This window comes from Rattus rattus, chromosome 4 (assembly GCF_011064425.1).
Source record: "Rattus rattus isolate New Zealand chromosome 4, Rrattus_CSIRO_v1, whole genome shotgun sequence".
NCBI classification, from domain to species: Eukaryota; Metazoa; Chordata; class Mammalia; order Rodentia; family Muridae; genus Rattus; species Rattus rattus.
The window spans coordinates 160236831-160260152 of NC_046157.1; the positions used below are offsets into that span (position 1 = coordinate 160236831).

General features: G+C 45.9%; 3 protein-coding genes across 3 annotated transcripts in view; 2 read left to right on the forward strand and 1 right to left on the reverse strand.

Moving 5' to 3' along the window:
* Positions 1 to 2060: 2060 nt before the first annotated feature.
* Positions 2061 to 3104, reverse strand: Dnajb3 (DnaJ heat shock protein family (Hsp40) member B3). The gene has a single exon (XM_032901583.1). The coding sequence runs from the start codon at positions 3007 to 3009 to the stop codon at positions 2284 to 2286; it is 726 nt and encodes a 241-aa protein (XP_032757474.1). The 5' UTR covers positions 3010 to 3104; the 3' UTR covers positions 2061 to 2283.
* Positions 3105 to 7748: 4644 nt separating this feature from the next.
* Positions 7749 to 14857, forward strand: Ugt1a1 (UDP glucuronosyltransferase family 1 member A1). The gene is made up of 5 exons (XM_032901584.1): positions 7749 to 8644; positions 10780 to 10911; positions 11558 to 11645; positions 11911 to 12130; positions 13983 to 14857. Exons 1-5 carry the CDS (start codon positions 7775 to 7777, stop codon positions 14278 to 14280), a joined length of 1608 nt encoding a protein of 535 aa, XP_032757475.1. The 5' UTR covers positions 7749 to 7774; the 3' UTR covers positions 14281 to 14857.
* Positions 14858 to 21344: 6487 nt separating this feature from the next.
* The window catches only part of Mroh2a (maestro heat like repeat family member 2A), a 36783-nt gene continuing 34805 nt past the window's right edge, over positions 21345 to 23322 (forward strand). Inside the window, exons 1-4 of the mRNA XM_032901585.1 lie at positions 21345 to 21369; positions 21531 to 21675; positions 22497 to 22590; positions 22668 to 22849. Of these exons, the coding sequence (XP_032757476.1) occupies positions 22512 to 22590; positions 22668 to 22849 (261 nt within the window). The 5' untranslated portion in view covers positions 21345 to 21369; positions 21531 to 21675; positions 22497 to 22511. The remainder of the gene's footprint in view (positions 21370 to 21530; positions 21676 to 22496; positions 22591 to 22667; positions 22850 to 23322) is intronic.

Sequence of the window (23322 nt, forward strand, 5' to 3'; positions counted from 1 at the left end):
AGTGTTGCCTGGCTTTTCAAATTCCTGATTCTGTTTTAGGTGGAACAGGGCCTCCTAGTCTTCTCAGTCTTACAGTATGTTGCTCTTCCTTGCCTGGTGCATTGTGGGAATGACACCATGAGGGAATCTCCAGCAGTGCATTTGAATGCCTTCTTCAAGTAGGTGATGTGTGCATGTGTGTATGACTGCAGGTGCATGTGTGCCAAGTGCTTGTGGGACGTCAAGAACTTCTACTTCTGGCTGCTGGTGCTCCTTCCACCCTAGATTCCAGGGATCAGAGACAAATTGTCATGCTTGTGCTGAAATATGCTCTTACAGATCCACTGGTGGATTCAAGAGGCACAGGAAATGCCCTTTGACCACTGTGACCTACAGGCATGTCTTCACGAGTGTTTTGAGACAGCAGAGTAGATTCCTGTGAGTTCCAGTCCAGCCAGGAACTTTACATCTATAGAAGCACTAATCCAAGACGGATGAATATTGATTCTTGTGTTTGCTCTCAACTGTTAAAACAAACCAGAGCTGAAGATCCATGGCCCACCCAGGGTGATGATTTCCACATTTAACCATCGCAGAACTAACTGTATGTGTTCATTATCCCAGAATCCTTGATATCTTCTACCAGTTCAGATACAAAACCATACCAACAAACTACTCAGTAACTCTCCCATTATTATGTTTGTGATTATGTATCTGCATAGTGTGCGTGCGTGCGTGCGTGTGTGTGTGCATGTGTGTGTGTGTGTGTGTGTGTGTGTGTGTGTGTGTGTGTGTGTGTAAGGAGGAGATCCAAGGTTGATGTCAAGAACCATCTTCAATTACTCTTAAACTTTATCCAGGATCCCTCAAAAAAAAAAAAAAAAAAAAGTCCAGAGCCAGTATGCTCTGAGGATCCTGTGTCTCTCTGCCTTCTGAGGATTATCTCACACACCAGTTTAATTTGGGGTTTCTGGGGATGCTTGCCTAGTAAGCACTGAAACCCCTGGACCATCCCCTCAGGGACGATCTTCATTAGCTCCCTGGGCTGGAGAAAACATTGTTTCAAAGTCTGGTAGTTGGTCTAATTTAGGGACTTTCTAAACATATTGCATAGAAAGCTACCCCAGTACGGCAGTGACTATTTGATTGACATGATTTCTAAAGACCCTTGTGTGCCCTGGGGGAGGGTATTGAATCTTGTGTTTCTGCTGTGTGTTGTACATATGTCAACGTACGAGGCTACATTTTCAAGGAAGTAAGGGTATCCAACATATTTTTCATGTAGCCTAAGTCTGTGATAATGTGTTTAGGTCTCATGACCTCTTGGGAGAGAATTACAAAGTGTGGCATCTTGAACCTATTCAGATCCATTTTGCTTCCATGCCTTATGAAGTCTTTACAGATAACGTTGAAACGAGGTACTTTCTAAAGGCAACCATCTTCTTGCAAGGTCTATGAGGCACCCAACTGTACTACAGAATGGACTCTATTGCTCACATATATTATACTGGATATTATATACGGCAACCAAGGAGCTTGGCCCTCCTTCACAAGGCACTTTTTACTTCTAGCTCCTTCCGCTGCCGTAGGACAAACTCACGCACGAACCAGCCAAATGTTGAGACCTTGACTGGTAAATGTAACCCTAAACCTTCAGAGAGAGCACGATCCTAGCAACCCTTCTTTTTGCCTATTGAATTTTTCAGACTTCTACAAAACATGGGAAGAATAATCGTGATACACACTACCGAGTTCATGGTAAATTCGTTGCAGCCGCACCAAAAACCTACTTATGTCTACTTTGTTCAGTCTAGGTGCTTTTAAATGTTTTAACCTCTCATTTAAACAGTGGCCAACTGTTCCTATATCGGCATGATTTTAGGTAAACTAAAAGCCATTCTTTTCAACTAATCTTAAACTAAAGACTCAAGATACACCCCGCCATTCACCACGGTGCACGTGTAGGAAGTGGAGCTAGAAGGTTCAAGGAAAGCTCTCTGGGCCGAATTTTCAACAGAATGGACATTGTGCGGTTTTGGGTGCTGTGGGTAGTGTTTGCTGGCACTAGAACATAACGGTGGTCTGCCTCAGGATTACGTTTAATAACTGCCAAAGGCATACAGATATTTACAACAGGCATAAAGACCAAGAGAGATCCTATCCCTGCGATCCCAACAATAACAAGAGGCACCGACATGAGCTGCATATAATGTCTTGAATACAGTTGTTCTGAAAGTAGAGCTCCCTTGAAAACGCGTTTAAACAAAAAAAGTCCTGATAGTCCTTACATCACACTTTACGTCTTTACTGGGTATCAATGCGAAGCAGCTGCTCCTTGCCATTAATTATCAGGGATTTTAACTCTCCATCTTCTTCCACTTCCACCCTTTCCTGGCCATTCTCAACGATTCTCTTGGTGGTGATTTTTTTGCCATTGATTATTTCGGTGGAAGTTGACACCGACTTGTAGTTGCCTGCCGCCCCACCGCCGCAGGACATGGAGAAAGAGGAAAGGCCTGAGTTTCCCGGAGAACCGAAGGATGTGAATCCAGTATCTAACGAAGCGAAGCCGCCCCCAAACCCTGGGAATTCGGTAAAGGAGGTAGAGAAGGGTACGGACCCTCGGCTTCTGCTTCCCCGGGTGCTCCTCCGATCGCCGAAAAAGTTCTCAAGCGGGTCTCCGAAGAAGTCGAAGGAAAAAGGGTCGTGCCCCCCGAAGAACTCCCTGAAGACCTCGGCGGGGTCTCGGAAGGAGAAGACATACTGGAAGGCATCGTGGAACGGGCTGCCCGCCGCGCCGCCTCCGCCCACCTCGCCCACCTCGCCGCAGCGGTCATACACCTCGCGCTTGCGGGCGTCCGATAAGACCTCGTAGGCCTGCGCCACCTGCTTGAACCGCCTCTCGGCCTCCTCCTTGTGCTCGGGGTTCTTGTCCGGGTGCCACTTGAGCGCAAGCTTGCGGTACGCCTTGCGGATGGCCTCAGCCGAGGCCTGCCGCGGCACGCCCAGCACCTCGTAGTAGTCCACCATGGCGGCTGGCCGGCCCGCGGCCTCGGCGCTGGAGCGCTGGTGGCAGCTGCTGAACGCCCGCTACCGGCCAGCGCCACACACACACCCTTGTGACGTGGACGTCTCTTATTGACGGAGGCGGGCGGCGCCTCAGCCTATCAGTAGGGAGAGTCCCAGGGGTTAGTTCTGCTCCTAGTGATGCTCAGTGATGCTCAGTGATGGTCAGGCTTAGAGATAGGACCGAGTCTAGCTAGCATCCTTGCCTTGGTGATTGGGGTTTGTCCTATGGTACGAAGAACAAAGGACGACTTAGGGGAGAGAGGCTTTGACTCTGGGCTGCCTTAGAAAATACTATTTCATCCTTTGTTCCTCTTTTCCCTCTCTCCTACAGCTTCTCTCCTTTATCGCCTCTCTCTTCCTTTCTGTCCCCTCCTCCTCCTCTTTCATTTCTCCTCTCTACCTCTTCTTTTCATCAAACACCCCTCCCCGCCAATCTCCTGATGCCGCTTGCCCTTCTTTCCTCATCTGTGTAGCTCAGGCTGGCCTTGAACTTGGAGTAATGCGCTGCTGCCTCGGCATCTTGCATTGTGGGTTTACAAGTGCATTGTGGGTTTACAAGTGTGCCTCACAAAGCTGGCTTTTTAAGATGGATTTTCGTGCTCTGCCACAAGTCTTCTTTCCATCCGCAGGGCAAGAAGATAGGAAGGTTGACAGGAGTGGGTTTTGCCTGACCCTATTCTGAAGGACAGTGGTTTGTGAAGGACTGGGGTTCTTAAACATTTTGGCCTCAGGATCCTTTGTTTTCATGTATATGGCTATACGTTCCCTCCATGTCACACGAGAAAGTAAAGCAATGAAAAGCATGTCTATTAGCGGCACACTAGTATAAATCACGTTCTTATTAGAAAATAACTTCTTCAAAACAAAAACTCAGAAGGGCAATGTATGTTTATGTTCTTCAAATCACTCCAGCTCCACAGAGCTGGATTCTTCCACTTCTGCATTCAATCTACTGTGATTTCATACGTGCTTATGAGGAAAATTAGATCTTTAAAAAGTCGGTATCTCTGTTGATGGAAAGGGTTTCAACTTTGTCAGATTCCTCTGAAAGGTCCTTGGGATCTTCGGGGTTCCCTAGTGAATACTTGGAGAGCCATTGTTGTTCTGAACAAAAAAAACGCTTGCAACTTGTGGCTGTTTTCGAAGCAATGCAGGTGAAATGTTCTTGTCACCACCAATACTGTTGTAGTGTGACTCTGGCCTTCTTTCTACCTTTGCCTGACACTTGTTTTTATCTCCACTTCCTTGTAGTTTGATCAGTGGTGAGGCAACATAAAGGTTACCTAGTTCTAAAGGGAAATGGTTAACCAGTGAACTTTTAAAGATTTTGTCATGAAGGGGACTGGGTCTAATCAGAAGCTCTAGTATTGCCAGAACAGTCATTTGAGTTTATGCCGCACCCAGTGACTGAACTTGAACCTTAGGCCTGGCACTTGGTAAACACGAAATAAACAGTAATGGAATCCTGATTGGGAGGAAAGGGCAGGTGGATTTGTCTAATCAGGAGAGCTAGGGAGGAGGAATAATCTTCCAAAAATGACCCAGGGTCTAAGGAAGGGCAAGGATAAAGGGTTTGAGTTTTCTTGTGGGCCCTAGGAAGCTGTTAACCAAAGTGCCAGAAGCAGTGGTGGTGTGGGATAGTACAAGGCCAAAACCGATAGAGCGAGCTGGAGGGACAGCCTAGGGGCTAAAGCCCTGAAATAAGACCACGGCAGCTGGGTCTGAAAGAGCGAATACCTGGCTTAAGTATTGGGCCTATAGTAAAAGTAGATGGAGTTGTACAAAAACAGTTACTGAATGCACAGCCGTGGATTGGCCCCAAGGTTGAAACCCTGCCTGTGAGGAATGTGTCCATTTATTCTTGACTTAACACATAGGCCGCTGTGGGAAGTTCCAGATGGTGAAAGGCAGGACAGAGGAAAATGCCGCAGAGATTTGACGAAAACTGCCTTTATTTTCTCTAAGGGTCCTCAGGTGAGCCTCAGGAGGATGGAGAGCTTATGTGCTTTCTTATCCCATCAAAGGAACTCGGCATCCCATAGATGGGAATATTAACTTCTGGTTCCATCTTAAAAAAGAAATCCCCCCATGGGACTTTTAAATAAGACACCACATCCCTCAAGGGCCCCCAAAGCAAGACCATATTGATGCTCTGCTCTGTTTCCTCAGCCGCCAGAGGCACATCTCGTGCTTCCCTGTGATTGGTTTAAGTTCTTCTCTGAACCCCGGATCCCTGCTTACAGGCAGTGTCCATTGGTTATTCGGGTTTTGGCTCTGGAACCTAGCACAGCACCCAGCATAGTAGAGTTCACGTGTTCCATACATGTTGGTGAATTCACGTGTTCCATACATGTTGGTGAAGGGAGGGATTGGCTTTAAAGTTGAAGGGGTTGGGTCTGCTCATATTCCAGGGCAGACCTGTCATTGAATTGTTTCAAACTGGTTCTCCTTGTTGGTCACAAGAGATGTAGATTGCATTTTGATCAGTGAACAGTGTTCCCTGGCCAAAGATAGAGTTGGGCCCCAACCACTCAAGTCCACAGTAGCTGCAAGAAGTCTGAGGTAACACACTGTCTGCTTTGATTGTGACCCTGCACTCCATCTCCAGCACCATGTGTGTGAAAGAGCTCAGGGTTCTGAGTGATGACAGGGACACAGAGTCATAAAGGCATTGTTGCGTTTGCAGGCTCTTTGCCCCCCGTAAGTTGCAGGTGAATTCTCACAAAATGGGGCTCGCAAGGATTACTAATCCTTCAGTCCAACTTGGATTGTGAGCTTTGGGATCTCAGTTAAAGGCACAGCAGAAGCAAAGGCGTTGCTACATCTTTGGCACTTACCAAGAATTAAGAGTGATGGGGGGGGGGTTGAGTGTGGGGAAGGACTTAAGAGTCAGAGTGCATGTGTGCATGGTGTGTGTGTGTGTGTGTGTGTGTGTGTGTGTGTTTGCAAAATACACAAGCAAACTGGAATTCTGTCGAGGAAGGGTGAAGGCACAAGAAAAGAAGGATGAGAAAGTAAAGCTTTAAAGCTAAGCTGTTTCTCCTTGGTGTCCTCAGCACAGCCACACGTAGGCAGGACTAGTACTGTGGTCAGTACTGGGATCAGGGATTTCTTCCTAGGGACTGAATAGAACATCAGTGGATCCCCAGAAGGAGTACAGTCTGGGCTTTGCTTTGGTTGCTTACTTTGGGGGGCATTCCTGTTCTGCAGCTCTTCCCCTAGTCTCCCAGGGCCCCAGATAGTGTCATTTGAACACCTTCTTGGGCTCAAAGTCGTCCTCCCTTCTGCCTTTTCTTCACTCATTATGGTGGCGTCATGACCTTAGGTTCCCAACTTCCCACTTAGTTTCTAACTAGGTGGGATTTCCACCGGGGACTTACCGGTGCTGCTGGAGGCTGGAAGTTTAGAGTTCAGGCTTTGGGCACCAACAGCCAGGGCCTGTGCCTTAGCTCTGCCAAGGACTCTGGCAAATGTCTTGGCTTTTGTTGGCCTCAGTATGTTTATAAAACGAGGGACTTAACGTCTGCCTTTACAGGACAGCGTGGCGGGATCAGATGTGTTGTAGAGCGTTCAGCTTGACAACGCTTAGCACACAGCATGCACCTGACTTTGTCACTTTCAGTTCAATCATCAGATTTCCCTCTCGGCCTCATGCAAATGCTGTGAGCACAAATGGACTAGCCAGTGCTTATCTAGTTTGATTTTCTGTTTAGAATACATTTTCTCACTGTCCCTCTGAGGGAGCTCTTGGAGAGGCCTCGTGTCTACAGACCCATGTGACTCTGCCTTCTTGGTCATTTTCTACCCCAGCCCATTCATTTGCATCCTCAAAGGGCCTGATTTATCAGTTCCAGCTGAGAGCCAATCTGTCTTGACAGCTGAGTCCTGGAAAGGCAGGGCGCTCCTCTGTGCTGGTCTCAGCTGCCATCTTGAAGCCCTGCCCTGTACTAGATTCACTAAGGACCAAGTGAACACAGTGGCAGAGGCTGAGGTACACATAAGCACCTGAGCTTAAGCTGCGGAGCCACATGAACATTCTGGAAACAGTTGGGTATGCAGGGAATCCCAACCCTGGGGAGCTAGAGAAAAGGAGATTTCTTAGCTCTGTAGCCTTCTGGTATATAGCTTAACTGGTAGGCACTACTCCAGTGAAAGAGCCCACCTCATACCACACACCACACACACACACACACACACACACACACACACACACACACACACACACACACACCCCACTCTTAAATGATGGAAGCGATTTAGAGGAGGCCTGAGAAGATGGTGGAGGGCTTCCATGGATAAAAGTAATGTTTCAACATAATACTCCTTTCTTTCCAAAATACCGAGTAACTATCAGTCTTATTCTTGGTAAAATCTTATGCCTTGGCACTTTACAGTCCCTTTTCCCTCTCTGTTAATCCTTTCTGACCTAAAAAAAACAATGCTAATTTCATGAGTCCAAAATGGCCAGAGAGGGTTGGGTCCACTATATTCACTCAAAAGTGCGATTTGAGGAAGGGATAGCAGTCAGCCCAGCTGCTGTTATTAAGGAACTCAGTAAAGCTTCACCCACTTCGCCATGGAAAACAGATGTTCTATGGCCTTTGCCAATTCATTGACAGCGTTAGTCATGGGGCACAATCAAACATTAACTGGTTGCTCAGGTTTATTCTCATGAGTCATGAGCAGGCCTGCGTAGAGCTCCAGCAGCAGCAGAAGGAGAGCTACCATGTCTGTGGTGTGCCGGAGCTCACGTTCGCTTCTGCTTCTTCCGTGCCTTCTGTTGTGTGTGTTGGGTCCCTCTGCGTCCCATGCTGGGAAGCTGTTAGTGATCCCCGTGGATGGCAGCCACTGGCTGAGTATGCTCGGGGTTATTCAGCAGCTCCAGCAAAAGGGGCACGAAGTGGTGGTCATAGCACCTGAAGCTTCGATACACATAAAAGAAGGATCATTTTACACTACGAGGAAGTACCCTGTGCCATTCCAAAGTGAAAACGTGACAGCTGCTTTTGTGGAACTTGGGCGGAGTGTCTTTGATCAAGATCCTTTTCTGCTGCGTGTGATTAAAACATACAACAGAGTCAAAAGGGACTCCAGTATGCTGCTGTCTGCCTGCTCCCACCTTCTGCACAATGCCGAGTTTATGGCCTCTCTGGAACAAAGCCACTTTGATGCTCTGCTGACAGACCCTTTCCTTCCGTGTGGCTCCATTGTGGCCCAGTACCTGTCTCTGCCTGCTGTGTACTTCTTGAATGCATTGCCATGCAGCCTGGATTTGGAAGCCACCCAATGCCCTGCTCCGTTGTCCTACGTGCCCAAGAGTTTGTCCTCGAACACAGATCGCATGAACTTCCTGCAGCGGGTGAAGAACATGCTTATTGCTTTGACAGAGAACTTTCTATGCAGAGTGGTTTACTCCCCCTATGGGTCACTTGCCACCGAAATCTTACAGAAAGAGGTGACTGTCAAGGACCTTCTGAGCCCTGCATCTATCTGGCTGATGAGAAGCGACTTTATGAAAGATTACCCCAGGCCCATCATGCCCAACATGGTTTTTATTGGTGGGATAAACTGCCTTCAGAAAAAAGCCCTATCCCAGGTGTGTATTAAGTGGGGCCTTTCCATGCCTGTGTTCTCTGGGGAGAAGGAACTTTCCTCAGGTATGTGCTGACCTCGGTGAGCTTGCTGGGATGGTTTCTAGTGCTCTCTTGTGTTAACTTCTATCCCCTAAGTCTTACAGTCGTGAATTTGTCTGTCCTTGGCATTTCTTTTTTACTTCTTTGTATATAATATTCTGGGAAAACATATCTTGGGCATTTTATCCTGGGGAATTCAATTTAATGCAACACAAAAGAACCACTGTGTTTGGGACACTTCTCAGAGAACAGAGCTGTGAATCATTCCTTTGCTGGGAACTCCTGTTCTCGATTCAGGCACTAAGTAGCTCAAGTCTGATGCAATTGTTCTTTAACCCTTATGGATCCTGGCGGGAGTCACTGCCTTTACGGTACTTGTCGTCATTCTAATGTCTAGATATTCTAACAGGAAGCTAGATATGGTGGTCTTCCTCTTCTTCCCATAGGGCAAGGCGTCACCCCTCTGAGCAAGAGGCAATCTTGGTGAAAGAGAGCAATTCAGGACCACAGTCATACCTGTTGAGTCTGAAGTAAATGGCTAATAGGAGATCAGGGAAGCCAGAGATAGAAAGATACTGACAAAAAGACCAACCAGGGAGGCAAGCAAGCTTGTGCTTGTCTCAAGAGAAAGGCGTCTGACAGGTAGTCTAAATGGATTCTGAGAAAGGAAAAGATGTTTTGGTCCGAGCTCAGAACCAACTGTGCAGCTCTTAGTAGAATGTAAGGAATATTTAAAGGTCTCGTCAGCTGGAGGGAAGAAGGACTTTCTTTCTTTTGGAACATTTATTGTGTTTTGTAAGAAACAAGTCAGAGATCAAAGATTGTTTGCAGTTAACATGTTGCCTCACTGTTTGGCTGTCCCAAGGACTGTGATGTTGTGGCCAAGTTTAGGGCATCTTGTGCCAAGTAGAGGGGACTCACCTTTGTTCAATCCACTGAACTTGATCAGCGTCATTGTCCAACCTGCCCCTGCTGCTTACTCTGTTGGCCTCTGTACACAAACTTGCGTGCCAGTTAAGCCCCAGTTAAATGACTGTGGGTGTTTATGACTCTGCAGATCTGATTTTGTGCCAATCTCACACTAGTGGCTGCTGAGTAGCCGTGGGAAGCCATGCAGGAAGGAAAACTAGACTGATCTCTTTTCAGATAGGATCACGCGTATCTTGAAGGAGCAAAGATTCTAGAATGTAGGTGAACCGTGTGCTGTCTGGAGGCAGCAGCAAAGCTAAGGGCACTAGGATGGGATCTGCCTGCCACCAGAAAAGAAGTGCCTGGGATTTGATCCTAGAGAGGAAAGGCTTTAGAGCGGCCAACTCCAGTGTGCTCTTAAACAGATCAAAATCCAGGGCCGTGGCAGAGACACTGTCCTGCCCTCTCTGACTCTTCAGATGGCACAGTGGGTGAGACCAAGGTGCACTGCTGTGATGATTTGGGGGGGAGGTGCTCAGGTGGGTGGAAGAGGGGTGCTCCTCTGGGAAGGTTGCCCAGGGTCTGGGATGCTAATGTGTTCAGGGTAGAGTTTGGTAGAAGTCTCTCTGTATCTTACATGTTGGGGGATCAAGGATGTGATTTGCCCAGGAAAATTTAGATTTTAGTAATAAAAGTACCAGGTTTCAGGCAGCTCCTCAGCTGTGGGCAGCCTGTCACATCACCCAGCATGCAAACACTCCCCACGTTCTTTGGAAACAGTTCTTTGGTTGGTTAGCTTATTAATAATGTGTGGCATGGGAGAGCTGCCATGCCGCTTAGAGTCTGTTTCCTGTATGGGGCCACAGGTGGGAGCATGCATATGGACCCGTGTCACGTTCATGGATGCACATTCATGTGTGTGCACACTCATGCATGTGCTTCTCTTGTGGGAGGTCAGCATATTACCTTCATTCTGCATCTCCAGGCAACCCCACAGATAACCCTGTAAGCAAGGAATCCTCCTGAGTTGACAGGGAACAAGGAGGCAGTTGCCATGATGATTTCTGTCTATTACCTACACCCCTTCACTGACTTCCATGAGAGGGAAGTGACTTGTAACCGAATGTGTTTAGTCCCCAAGGAATGTGAAGGACAAGAGACGAATCAGAAATGTCTTTCCTTGCTCTAGGAATTTGAAGCCTATGTCAACGCCTCCGGAGAACATGGCATCGTGGTTTTCTCTTTGGGATCCATGGTCTCAGAGATTCCAGAGAAGAAAGCGATGGAAATCGCTGAGGCTTTGGGCAGAATTCCTCAGACGGTGAGATGGTTCTGCATGACTCCTTTCTATCTGTTTTCACGGGAGCTCTAACTCCAGACTTAGGGGTCTAAAGGCAGAAATTTAGGGTCTCAAAATCCTATGATATTCTACAACGTTATTATCATTATTGTTATTATTATTAATAACATTAGCATTTTATTATTATTATTATTATTATATTTTGCAATTTCACTCGGTACTCCTACAGTATTTTCTGCCTCACTCAGATTTTTCCTTTTCTCTAGGAAGCTCCATATTAGGCAGAGACTGGTTAAAAATAAGAATGATATTTTTTTTCATACCAAATGAAGATGTTTCTCCAAAAAGATTTAGTTTTTGTTTGCTTTTGCTTGGTTAGCTCTGCATTCACTTACTTAGTTAAGCAAGTTTCCCTTTGCAGTGCAGAAAAGTGAAGAGTTTCCCCGTGCCTGGCTTCGTGGCTTCTCACACTCAAATCGCCAGGCTTCCACATCAAGATACAGTGTTGCCTGGGCTCCAGGGACTTCCTGTGCCCCAGACCTCCCACCATGCAGAGACCATATGTGTTCCTTCCATATGACTGGCCTTTCTAGCTAGTATAGCAGATTTAAAAAAAAAAATCACACTGCATTCTTTTATTAAACCTTGTGCTTTGTGTCCCTGCAAGGTCCTGTGGCGCTACACCGGAACTAGACCATCGAACCTTGCAAAGAACACCATTCTTGTCAAATGGCTACCCCAAAACGATCTGCTTGGTAGGTTTTGATAGGTTGGGGGCATCTGACATGGAGGTCAAATCAGGGCTAAATTAAGAAAATGACAAGCATGATTGTTTTAAATGATTGCTTAGCTCGATTGTGGCCCATACACATAGCACCTAGCATGTATCACTTCTCTCTCCCCTCCCCCACCCCGAGTTCCTACAATGATCACAGGAAGATAACAGTCCCTGGGGGATTCTCAGAATCTAGACATTGTAAGTCTGGACAGCTCATCGACCCTCTCTGTTGTGCTTCTCAGGTCATCCAAAGGCTCGGGCGTTCATCACACACTCCGGTTCCCATGGTATTTATGAAGGAATATGCAATGGGGTTCCAATGGTGATGATGCCCTTGTTTGGTGATCAGATGGACAACGCCAAGCGCATGGAAACTCGGGGAGCTGGGGTGACCCTGAATGTCCTGGAAATGACTGCCGATGATTTGGAAAACGCCCTTAAAACTGTAATAAAAAACAAGAGGTCAGTAATAGAAAAAAAAAAACAAAACCAAAAAAAATCCAAAAAAAAAAAAAAACTACTTGTATTCATACCTACAGCATTTATAACCAACACAACAAATACATAAAAATCTATATTTATCTAAGATAACATGGGAGATATCTACTGATAAAATGACTTTATATTTTATCATAGAATTTGTTTAAAAATTTTATTTTCCCTAGATTTAAAATCTTCAAGTAAAAATATCACCACAGTAGGCATCTCATTTCTAAGATCCTGAGAAGAGAGAAATGTCCCACCAAAAGATGTATAGGGGTGTTGCTGGGGAGATGCTCACCCCAGCATCTTAGATGGGTAAGAGCTTTCGCTATACAGGACTGAGGATGGAGTTTAACCTCCAGCATTTACGTGGAATCCCAGGCCTCAGCACAGTGGAAGGTAGAGGCAGGAGAATTGCTGGGACTTGCTAGCCACCTGCCTACATCCAGCTCCCATGAAAGACTGTCTCAAAAAAATAAAGTGCCACAGAGGAGACCATTGTCTTATAGCCTGTGAGTGAATGCACAGACACATGTAGAAACGGACACAGATGTGTGAACACACATGCATGCATGTATGCCCACATGCATGCGCGCGCGCGCGCGCACACACACACACACACACACACACACACACACACACACGCACATGCACGTGCACACACGCACACCCCATGAGATCACTTTGTCCCTACTTGAAATTCAATATATTGCTGTCAAAGTTACTGGAACTTTTTTGTTGAAAAGCTATGGGAAGACCAGCCTGGTGACAAACACTTGTAACCTCAGCTCTTTGGTGACAGGAGGATTGCTACAAGTTCAAGAAGAGTTCTAGGCTATATAGTCAAGGTTCTACCTTAAGACAAAATCGACCAACCACACACAAACAAACAACAGCAAAACCCCAGACAACAATTCAAGAGGCAGGGAGGTAGACCTGAGGCTCGGCAGTTGGAGTGCTCGCTGCTCTTCTATACAGCCTTGCTTTGTTTCCCAGCTCTAGGGGAATCCCGTGTCCCCTTCTGGCCTCCATGGGCACTGAACTCATGTGTGTGCACACACATGGAGACACAAACACATTAACACAATAAAAATAAAATCCTCAGAGCAATACCACAGCATTTTAGAAGAAATAGCGGCCAGTGGTAGATTTAACGCAGCAATGGTGTATGGCACATGCGGCATACTCATGACAACATGTATGTTAAAGAGTTTCAGGCATGTGCCTTAGCCTGTTTTCTGTTGCAATAACAGGATACCCAGAATGCCATGACTTATGTAGGGTTAACGTTTATCTGGCTCACGGTTCTAGAAGTTGTTGGGAAATCTCCGGTGGGGAAGCTACATCTAAGGGTCTCACGCTGCTTCCCCACATGGTAGAAACCTGGAGGTTCAAAGGATGTGTGTACGCAAGAGACAAAACACAAATGACGTCCTTGCTTGATCGCACGCTGCTCTCACAGTGACAGGTTCCAGGTGACAAAGGCCACCATCTCTCTCAATGGCTTCTCGCCTCCCAAAGGTTCCACCACCTCTCTGTACCTTCACATCGGGGACCAAAGTTCTCACACATGAGCTCGTGGGCAGCACATGCCCACAAACCGCACTACTCTCTCATCTGTCCTCAATTCCTCTTCAACTTCATTTTACCGTAAGGAAGGCAAAATATAATTTCCTACAAAGAAATCACTAAAAAGCAAAAACAAACAATTATTAAGTGTATGGAGAAGTCTTCATTAGAAACACGCTCCTCTCCTTAACTGGAGCCAGGACTAAGGAGATACTATCCGTTACACGAGTGTTCCAGACACTAACAGTTGCCTTGTGTTCAGTTACAAGGAGAACATCATGCGCCTCTCCAGTCTTCACAAGGACCGTCCTATCGAGCCTCTGGACCTGGCTGTGTTCTGGGTGGAGTACGTGATGAGGCACAAGGGGGCGCCACACCTGCGCCCCGCCGCCCACGACCTCACCTGGTACCAGTACCACTCCTTGGACGTGATTGGCTTTCTCCTGGCCATCGTGTTGACGGTGGTCTTCATTGTCTATAAAAGTTGTGCCTATGGCTGCCGGAAATGCTTTGGGGGAAAGAGTCGAGTGAAGAAATCACACAAATCCAAGACCCACTGAGAAGTGGCAGGAAGTGAAGAAGTATTAGTCCCTTATCCAATCAGTTGAAACTTGGAAACAAGTGTTAAATCCATGTTGTTTTTATTAGGGAAATAATTCACCATACACTATACACCCAGAACATATTTTTTTTAAATAAAAACAATCTAATTGCTGGCCACACCCATCAGGGAAGGTACTGGAATATGTGATCTGTTTCTCCAGTATCTTCAGTCTGAACAATGACTGCCATCTGTTGGTAACTTACAGAAAGTTTAGCGTTCTGCCTTCAGTGACAGCACCATAGTTTCCCTTACTCCTGTCAGCTAATGGCTTCCTCCCCTGGATTCTCAGACCAGTGTGCCCTTCCCAGTGTTAGTCATTCCTCACTGTGCTCATGTGTTGTGGGTGGCACGGCCTTTGAGCTTTGGGAGAAAAGAAGATGAGGCTGTGACCCTGGTGGCTCTGTGTTTGAGATAATAATCATTGCTTGTCTCTGAATTTGATGAAAACTGAAGTACATTCTAAAGAAAGTAAGTCTTCTATTGTGTTCCCAAACCAAGAACTTGTCAATAAATTCATATAAATTGTATTATTACTTTTCTTTTCATGGTGTTATTTTTATTTGTTGTCAAAGTATATCCTTGGATTGTAAAAGTACTACATGACAAGATACAGAACTTGAAAACTGTGTCAGATTCATGCATGCAGACATACACGCACGAGAAAGAAATCAGCCGTAATTACAGTGCTCGTTAATAACCATGGTTGCTGACTAGTTTTGATTCTGAGTCCTTCAAAGATGTGTTTGCTGACGGCTTGCAGGCAATGGATGCTCAGCCTGTGGCACCACTGGGAAGTTGTGCAACCATTAAGAGGGGCTCTAGCGTGAGAAGTTAGGTCTCTGGGGGTGTTCCTTTGAAGGAGATGTGGGGATACAGGCACCTTCTCTCTCTTTGTTCCCTTACTATCATGAAACAAGCTTCTAGGACAGTCTCTCTGAGTATTCTCCTATCTTTCGTGAGTCCCAAAGCAACATAGCCACATGACCAGGGATAGAAACTTCTATAGCTAGCCCAAAATAAACCTTTGCTCATGAGTTGCCACATCTCAGGTATTTGCTACAGTAACATAAGGTTTATTAACATACCTATTGTTTATGAGGTTCAGTTCTGTGAGGGTAGCAGACGGTGGCATGTCAAACAGGAGCATATACATGAACAAGCCATGAATTATATCTTGAACCAGGAACAGGGAGCTGGAGTCTAGGTTATCACAATCTTCTCTGAGGAAAATCCCTAATGACCTAAGGACATTCTGATAGGCCCTACCTGAAACAAAGGCTTCCCTGCTTCTCAGTAGTGCACTCTGGAGACCAAGCTTTTATCACATGGCTCTTTGTGATTTCAGATTCAAGCTATATAGCCTGACCAAAAGTCCCAAAAGTTCGTGTTCATTTCACAGTTAAAAAATGGATCGATGCCAGACCTTAATCTAGAGAGGCAGAGGCAAGCAGATCTCTGAGTACATCGGCCAGCCTGGTCCACAAAGCAAGTTCCAAGACATTCAGGGCTATGCAGAGAAACCCTGTCTTGAAAAACAAAACTAACAAACAATAATGGATTAGTTCTGTCTAAAGCCAGTCCCAAAATCTACTGTTCTAGCGATGGAAGTCTAAGTCCAAGGTCTCATCAAGACTCGGGACAGTTGCGAGCCTCTGTAAAAAGAAACAACCGGAAAAACAAATATTAGAACAAAACCAAAAACCCAATCACATACAAAATCAGTGGAGGCCAGGCATCACGTAAACGTCCCCTACTCTCAAAGGGAGTCACGGAGAACTAAAGAGGTATCATCCCTCCAAAGAAGAATAGGGGAAGCATCAAACATCAAAGATCTTTGTCTGGTACCAAGGACACACTTTGGAGGGATGCAGGTTCCCAAAGAGTATGACCATCCCCTCTTCTGTGACTTCGGAGGCTGCATCCTATGGGCCTGCCCTCTCAAACTGATTTTCACACTTCCTGGATCCTTCCTTCACAGGTGTGGCAGGTTGACATCATCTCTTCTGTCCTTGGGTCTTATAGCTTTGGCTTCTCTCTCTCTCAGCCTCACTACTTAACACAGCATTGGGTGTGCCAATCTAGCTAGACAGCTCTGCCTGGTTTCCCAGGCTTTGAGATCTGGTGGAAGCCTCCAGTGACCACAGAGCTTGGAATTTGCATATCTGTAAAACCAGCATCCGATGGATGATATTTGGGTCTTTTGCCACAAATAAGGAATGAAGGCTGGCTGGGTGCAGAGAAGTGAAGCCTGGGTAGCCATGGGATCATCAAGTACCCTCGATCTCCTGGAACCATTGGAAAGGCTTTGAAATAGATCTTATTTGTCTTGAGCTTGCACCGGTCTTGTGATTGCTGTCTTAACTGCTTTGAATTCATAGGTGAAACTGCCCTGATGTATCCAGGAAGCATTTTTATCTTGTAGTCATTTATTGCCTCTCACTTGTACAATCTTTCTGTTCCCCTACTCCCACAAACCCTCTGGGTCTTGGAAGGAGGGTGTAGGAAGTAGACATCGTCTTCGAGGCTGAGCATTCTAAAGTCTCTTATTCTCTGCATCTTGATCAGTTGTGGGTCTTTACGTTAATCATCGTCTGCTACAAAAAAGTTTCTCCGATGAGGGTTGAGAGATCTACTAATCTACGGGTAGAGCAATGCTTCATTAGAAACAAGTTTAATGCAATGGCCATCTAGTAGAGCATCAACAGTAGGTTCTCTCTTGGAACTATGACCCGTCTACCCATGGGACCTTGGACCTGAAGTTAATGCCAAGTATAAATTTCATCTTATGGAGTGTGCCTTAATTTCATTCATAAAGTACTTGGTTACACCTGTGACATTCATGCCACTACTGTACCAGTGAGCATGTCTTGCCCGGCCAGTCATTATTGTGGCACACTGTGTTCATAGATGGGGTAGGATTGGTGATTATTTCCTCTGGTAGTGTACATAGCACCTTCCATCACTATGAAAATTAGCCAGAAGGAGTAAAGATTCTGGAAAAGTACCATTTTGAGTCCTTTGTGTTCTGTGACTCAAGTATGTAATGTTTTCAGCAATAGTGCCTTACCATCAAATTCTGGAAGGTAATTAAGAGGGTTGACCATAGCCGGTAATATTGGGGGAGTCCAGAAGAATCCCAGTGGCCAAGAACTCCAAATATACAAGTGAAAAACATACCAAGAAAGAAATCAGGAAAATAATTCCCTTCATAATAGTCTCAAAATTGTCTTGGAATATGTCTAACCAAGGAAGCCTAAGACTCATACAATGAACATTAAGAGAAACTGAAGAAGATAGCAGGAGGTGAAAAGACTTCTCATGTTCATAGGCAGGCATGATTAATATTGAGAAAATAGCCATTTCACCAAAAGCCACCTACAAGGTCGTTGTAATCCATCAATATTCTGATGTAATGCTTTATAGAAATTGGAAGACTCATCTTAAATTTTATATGGAAACTCCAGGACCCATGACAGCTGAGACAATATTGAACAATTAAAAACACTGGGAAGTTTCTGTCATCTTCTATGTTTCAAGTTAATAGTCCAGAGCTGTGGTAATAAGAAAAACATGGTCCTGAAACATTAAACCATGGAATGGAATTGAGGGGTGCAGATATAAGTCCATACACCTATACATTTTTTGACACATAAGCCAACAAAACATTGGAGTAAAGACGGCACCTTCTACGAATGATGCTGGTCAAACTGGATGCTTACGTGTAGAAGAATGAAACTCGCTCCTATGTATTCCCCACGCCCAGCACAAAACTCATCTCCAGATGGAGCAGCATAAAACCTGATTAGCCCACTATCTCTAAGGTCAATATTACTCAAAGTCTCAGTGCACACACATAGAGTAACCAAATCATCCTGATTCTTCCCCCAAAGAATGAGCATTATGGGCTCATCTTAAAGCATTGTAAACCTTCTCTTCCAAATTTTTCCATCAATCAATTCTAACAGTTCTTCCAACCTCTGGAGAGTAACAATTTCACTCTTGGTACCATTTTTCTCTCTATGTTGTCTTCATGTTACTCTAAGGAAACTCAAGAAGCAATTAACTGATAAATATGAGATTTATATAACCTATACATTTAAGCTCATTTCTCACTTCCTAGTTAGTACCCGAAGAAGCAAAGCTGGAATGCTTGGTGGAGTTGTAACACATAAGAATGGGTTGTATGTGACTCAAACATCATTGTCATAATCTAAGAACTAAAACTAAAACTAAAGCAAAAACAAAAACAACAAAAAAAAAACTGAAAAATTTTTGCTTGGGAAACCAACATAACCCACTAATTCCTCACCAGACTCATGATCCTAGTGCCCTCTATAGATAATTGACTAAAGGACATTTTGCTTTTTAAAAGTGTGTGTGTGTGTGTGTGTGTGTGTGTGTGTGTTAGTCAAAGTTTGTATTCCTGCCCAAAACTTTATGATCAAGATGCAAGTTGGGGAGGAAAGGGTTTATTCAGCTCACACTTCCACATTGCTGTTCATCACCAAAGGAAGTCAGGACAGGAACTCAAGCAGGGCAGGAACTTGGAGGCAGGAGCTGATGCAGAGACCATGGGGGGGGTGATGATTACTAGCTTGCTTCCCCTGGCTTGCTCAGCCTGCTTTCTTATAGAACCCAGGACCACCAGCTCAGGGACGGTACCACTCACAAAGGGCCCTCCCCCCTTGATCACTAATTAAGAAAATGCCTTACAGCTGGGTCTCATGGAGGCATTTCCTCAAGGAGGCTCCTTTCTCTGTGTTGACTCCAGTTTGTGTCAAGTTAACACAAAAACCCAGCCAGTACAGAGTGCCAGCATGTATGTGCACTGCGTGTATGCAGTGCCTGTGGATGCCAGAAGAGGACAGCAGATCCCCCGGGACAGGAGTTGGTTGGGAACTGTCATGTGGGTGCTGAGAATCAAACCTGGGTCCTCAACAAAAGCAGTAAGTGCTCTTAACCACTGTGCCATCTCTCTCCAGCTTTAGCATTTTGCTTCTTGTCATGCTCTGCACACTCATGCTGGGTGCCATTTTAAAAGATGTTCCCTATCTCTCCCCTGCTGACAGTTACAGCCTTTCAATATGACTCTGAACCTCTTCCCCTCACGGTGAGGCATGCGCTTGTCCTTAGAGTCCTGACTTGCCTCAGCTGATAGAAGGAATTGGCGTCCATTCAAAGTTGAGCCCCCACCAGAATCCCTCGTTTCTCCTCATTCTCTCAGGTCCTGCTGCATTTCCACGAGAACTGCCTGATCCAGTCTTGAAGCATGGCACCTCTACACTTGTATCTTTTCTGTCAAGAGCAAGCCCTTAGCACAAGTGACTCCAGTTGTACTTAGCAAGACATGACCCAACCCAACACAGCTAGGTAACCTGTAGATAATAATTTGTTGTTTCAGACATTGAATTTTGAAAATGTTTAGTATACACCAATTGCTGACATGTTTACATCTGGTTCTAATTCATACAATACTTGTGTATTGTCTCTGAAGGCCCCAGAGGACAAAGGCATGTTGTAGTCCTGTATCCAACATGCTTAGCGAACTTGGTAGGCATGTAGTCAACATAGTTTTTGACCTGAAACAGGACTTGAGAGATCACTGAAGGTCCTGAGAAGGCCCAGTGGGGAGGTGGAGGAGGAAGTGAACAACTATCTTTATGCTTTGTTTCATGTTGACTAATGTGTCTCCAGTGGCCAGAATGAGGAACAGTGCAGGAGTTTATTGGAAAGATGTGTTTGGTGTGGGTATAGGGAAGTCATTTTTAATCCTGAGAGAGAGGGAGAGGGAGAGGGAGGGGAGGGAGAGGGAGAGAGGGAGGGGGAGGGAGAGAGAGGGAATACATCGTGAGCAAGTGTACCGTGTGTCTCTGTGTGTGTGTGTGTGTGTGTGTGTGCACGTGTGCGCGTGCATGCATGCCCACATGTATGGGGGCCAGAAAAAGATGTTGGGTACCCTGCTCTATCACTTTCTACCGTATTTCCTTGAGGCAGAGTCTCTCCCTAAACCTGAAGCTTTCTGTTTCAGCTAGCTGGCCAGCCACCAAGCTCCCAAGGGTCATCCATCTCCACCCCCAAATCTGAAGTTACAAACACACAGAGTCATGACAGGCTTTTTATGTGGGTGCTAGGGATTCAAACCAGGGCACTTATTCTTAGTACTGCTACTCTCTGAGCCATCTCTCCAGCCCAGAAACTCATTGTTTAACCCTTTAAATTCCACGGAGTAGAAATGGGATGGAACGAAGAGTTAGAGGTAATTTCCAGTTCCAGGTGATCCAATGCCATCCTCTGAGCTCCATGGGTACCAGTCTCGTAGGCAGATATAACCTGCAGGCAAAACACCCATACATGTAAATAAGGTAATTTTTAAAGATTAAAAAAAAAAAAGATAATGTCCTGCAGACTCACAGACCAATCTGATGAAGACATTTTCTCAGTTGAGGTTCCCAATTCCCAGACGACCTTAGCTTGTGTCAAATTGACAAATAAAAAACAAAACAAAATACCATGTCCATCTAACCAGTATAAACTGCCACTTGGCAAGACGGGCAGACTCAAATGGAATTTTAATAAAGAAACCTTGGGTCAGTATGACTCTGAACCTTAGTCTGTTAACCTGAAATTCATGAAGGATGCCCCCAGACCAGGGCTTTTTGTTGTACAAATCGCTGATCTTGGCCAGCTCTCTCAGCAACAGGTGACCAGGAAGTCTTTTGAGGTCCACTTTTGGTTTAAGGAAGGAAATGTATTCTTCTCTGTCTTTGAAGTTCCTTATCTTCTGAGACTCTCCCAGTGAGAACACACCTCCTCGCCTGGCTTCTGTCCAGTTGTGAGGACACAAGTCCCCATGTGGCTGTTGAGTAGTCCTAGTGACAAAGGAGTTCTCTCCCCACAGCCATACCATCCTCTTCCGTCCCTTCCCTCCCTTGATTCCACCTATATTGGGCTCCACCTCTATCCACCCTTTTGAATCTTTGCTATAACCCCCACTAACGATTTCCTTTTCCCAAACAGGCCACCATACATCAGCACACACCTCTGGGTATGGAAATATTTAATGGAAACTTGGTGTAAAGCTTTGACTTCAGCCCAATGTACCAGAAGCTCTGGTGGATAGTGCCTCAGGGAGGCAGTTGGCTCTCAAAGTTCCAAGGGTCTGGGATATAACGGTGATGGTTCTAATGAAACCTCCACCCCTGCCAGGAGTCCTGTTTCTCGTGAGCATTACCATGGAGGAGGCTGAATGTCTGTGGTGGAGATCGGATTCTGCCATTATTCATATTTTCTTTGGTGGATACTAGATAAAGAGCAGAGATCTTCTTCAGCCAACATTTTTTGTTCTACGCAGGTGAGGACTTCGAGACGAGGCTGGTGTTTAGGTCCTGGGAATCCTCTGAAGAGCTATCATGGGTTGAGGGTTGAGGAACTGGGCCTGGAGGAGAAAGGGTCTGGGGAACTTTGGTCCTCGAAGGGGGATATCTGCTCTGGCTTGTCATTCATTAGGAAACTTTGGGCGTTAAACAGTCAGCCCTTGAAGTTAGTGAGAGGACTGAATTCTGTAGTCCCAAATTTGTAATATCTAGAGAAGAGGGAGGAGACCATCTTTACTAAGCATATTAGATCATCTATGGCTGTGTGACAAAGTATAACTGCTTTAGCAGATTAAAAAAGTACCCGCTATCTCAGTCTCTACATAGGCAGGAGTCCGGGTGTGGTTTGCCTGGGTCCACTGCTCATGGTCTTAGAGGTTGCAGCCAAGTTGTGGGTAATGCTACTTTCCTCTTTGGCGCTCAACAGCCTCTCCTCAGTGCATGGGATGGTTGGCACAATTCAGTTCCTGTAGTCACAGGACTGGGAACCCCAGTTTCAAACCCCATGGTCCCTCCATAGTCAGCATGCACCACGGCTCTTTCCTCTCGGCGAGGGCAGTGTCTTTCTAGTCTGTGAAAAGCCCCACGTGAACAACGTGAGAGTCAATTCCCATCACCTTTGCCAACAACACAAGCAACTCAAGGGAGGGAATTCCTACAAGCATTGCATCTAATGGAACATCCTGTTCCTTTTGCCTTATTTACCGGTTCAAATGGAGACACAGATTCTGCCCACCTGGGAGGTCTTCTTAGGGAGTGTGGCCAGGCAGAGTATTTATTAACCTCATCCATCTTGAAGGGAGCTTGAGGAGACATGGATGAAGCTGCTGAGTTGAGTGAAGACATATTGGAGGAAGCAGAGCATCTGGCACATTTAGAGCCAGAGGATGATGGTAAGGAGTCAACCACATCAACACATCACGGGTCCGTCTTGGCCGCTCAGCACCAATCTACACCATCTTTGTGCCAGGTACATTCTTTCAAGTCACCAACCTCCTGAACATCATGGACAGTGAATCAGCAAAGACAGACACCACAGGGCCATGCCCGGACATGCGGAAGACCTTGGCTTCAGTGATAATCACAGAGAAGGCTACCACTGACCCCTGTGTGGTGATGAACGCTCTCATCCGCTGCCTACAGGTGCCAGAGGTAGGGACACCCAAGTCACCACACCTCCTCTTTGACCAGACACATTCGGATGTCTGGGAGTCCACCCACCATTTAGCACACCTCTCTAGTCACCACGAACACAGTGTTAAGGGCTGAGATGCTGAAATGGCTGACACCAGAGGCACCCATATTCCTCGGGGCTACTTGAGGTTAGAGCAATTTCTTTGGGAGGCATCTCTGTGTCTGGTGTGGCAGCACCGGGAGGCCCCTGGTTGGTGGGGACTGGTCTGTGGATTGACTGGGATTACAGTCTGCTCGGTTTGTCATAACAGAGGACCATAAACTATGCGGCTAAAACTCCAGATACGTATTTCCTCTCGGTTCTACATCCTAGAAGGCTTTAGTCAAGATGCCCAAAGATTGGGTTTCTGTTGAGGCTCCTCCTGGCTTACTGACAGCTGCCCTGACACCATCTTCATGGCTGTTCTTCTATGGCAGTGGTTCTCAACCTG